Here is a 1,950-nt window from a genome sequence, read left to right as displayed (position 1 = left end):
CATCAACTATATATTTCACCACATGAATTTATCAGCATGGTGAACGGAGATGAGATTGGTACATGGTAGTGTGTAGGAGTGCACATGAATTTTTCTCAGCTTGGTGTTGAAAAGATTGATGTCAGAACCTCCATTTGCTTCGTTTATTTTCCATCTACAGCTTAAGTAAACAAATAGATGCACCAAAATCACTCATTCAAAATTTTTTCTTTGTACAAGTATGTTTACATATAATGTGACGTTATTTCGGGGTTTGAGTTAAAACCCTTCGAGGATTAAAAATTGGCAAAGTTGGCCATGGGGCAATACTGAAGATGATGAGCATCTTCCGCCACTTAAAGATGCCAACAGTGCACTCTCTGTCTGTCTGGACATGTCTCTCTGCAGAAGCAACATGATGTAGTCGATGACTGCCGAATCAAATGGAAGCGTAATTGCACCATCAATGTTCAGCCCATACTCTTCTTCTGCCATATTCAGTAACTCTCTGAAAATTGGCCGATGGAGACAAGCCAAGGGAACCATGTACCGCTTGCCATCTGATGCATAGGCCACAAAATGGCCTTTTTCTGTGATTGTCGATGCCTTTCTTCCCGTGCTGCTCCTGTAAACAGCAGCCGATGAGATTCTTTTCCTTCCTTTGGCTGCCATCTTCTGCCATTTCTTGGCCATCTCCACTAGCCTCTTGGTGCTGATCATCTTTTGTGTGACAGAGGTGAAGGTAATCGTTGATGATCGGACGCCTTGCCGTAGACACAGGGTAGAGGGTGTAGCTGATTCTTGGTGGTAACTGCTTAGATTGGTGTGTGTATGACTGAAATGAGTTGGCTGTGTAGGTATATATATAGAAGGAGGACATAAATTGATTTCTTGTCATTGAATAGAAAAAGGCAAGCGTGGTTACAGAAGCATGTGATGAAGGGACCATTTCAAATTAACAAGAAGATTGATATGTTGGTACTCATCACAACATAGAAACATGCCATAGGCTGATTTCATTCATAAGTGGCGGGACCTATATAAATGAGTGTTATGTGAAGCCATCAGTTTCGAGTGGAAATCTTTTTATGTGATTCGATATGGCTTATTCATTGTCGGTGGTCATATAGGGCTTCCTTACATATATGAATTGATGTTATGTCCTTTTTAGCTTTTAGGAGACAAGAATGAGGTTTCCGCCCTTTGATTGAATGAGACTCGAATTTCATGCTCCGGATTAGCTCAACGAGGTCGAACCTTTGGTCCCAACAACAACAAGGCCTTGCTGGAAATATAAGGTGGACCAAACTTATTCGAAGTTCTAAACATTTGGCTTAGTGTCGGGATCTTGCTGTGTTTTTATCGGCCAAGTAGAGGAAGATTAGACATCGACTAAGTTGTTACCGACATTTAGAACCAATTCAATAGACTCATCAATATGATATGATTTAAATATTTGAGGAGTAAAAGGTTGAATAAAACATACAGGATAATCTGTTCAAGTCGAAACTTAGACCGGTTGTTCTATTCCATTGACAACAGATGGCAAAAGAACGCAAACCATGAAGACTTGATTTTTGGCTTCTTTAGACTCGTACAAATTCTGGCCAGTTTGAATAGACAATTCAGAGACAAAGCCAAGCTCCTTATTTCTTAGCTTTGATTTCTCTGATTAAAGGCCTAATCAAGCTTAAACCACTCTTACATGCACCATGGACATCTTGGACCCAAAGCTGAGTTTCATGTCCAGACTCTAGCCCTCCTGAGCTACCAACACTCTACTTCCATTCCCTTACAAGGCCCTTCTGGCCCATTTCATCTATGGTCTCATGGAAGGCTAGGCATGGCAACAACTCACGTGGTTGTACAGAAGACACTGCAACAAAGGAGACAGAGATAACACAGCTCTGCCAGCCAGTCATCCATGATTTCTGTATCTGATTAAAAGTTTTCGCCGCCTAATCATGAATA

General features: G+C 41.1%; 1 protein-coding gene across 1 annotated transcript; it reads right to left on the bottom strand.

Moving 5' to 3' along the window:
* Nucleotides 1-258: 258 nt before the first annotated feature.
* LOC126409737 (auxin-responsive protein SAUR64-like) lies at nucleotides 259-672 on the bottom strand. Its single transcript, XM_050075790.1, has one exon. The coding sequence runs from the start codon at nucleotides 670-672 to the stop codon at nucleotides 259-261; it is 414 nt and encodes a 137-aa protein (XP_049931747.1).
* Between the last annotated feature and the right edge of the window lie 1,278 nt (nucleotides 673-1,950).

This window comes from Nymphaea colorata, chromosome 2 (assembly GCF_008831285.2).
Source record: "Nymphaea colorata isolate Beijing-Zhang1983 chromosome 2, ASM883128v2, whole genome shotgun sequence".
Taxonomy (NCBI): Eukaryota; Viridiplantae; Streptophyta; class Magnoliopsida; order Nymphaeales; family Nymphaeaceae; genus Nymphaea; species Nymphaea colorata.
The sequence above is the reverse complement of the archived record's forward strand: the minus strand, read 5'-3'. Positions and strand labels throughout refer to the sequence as shown.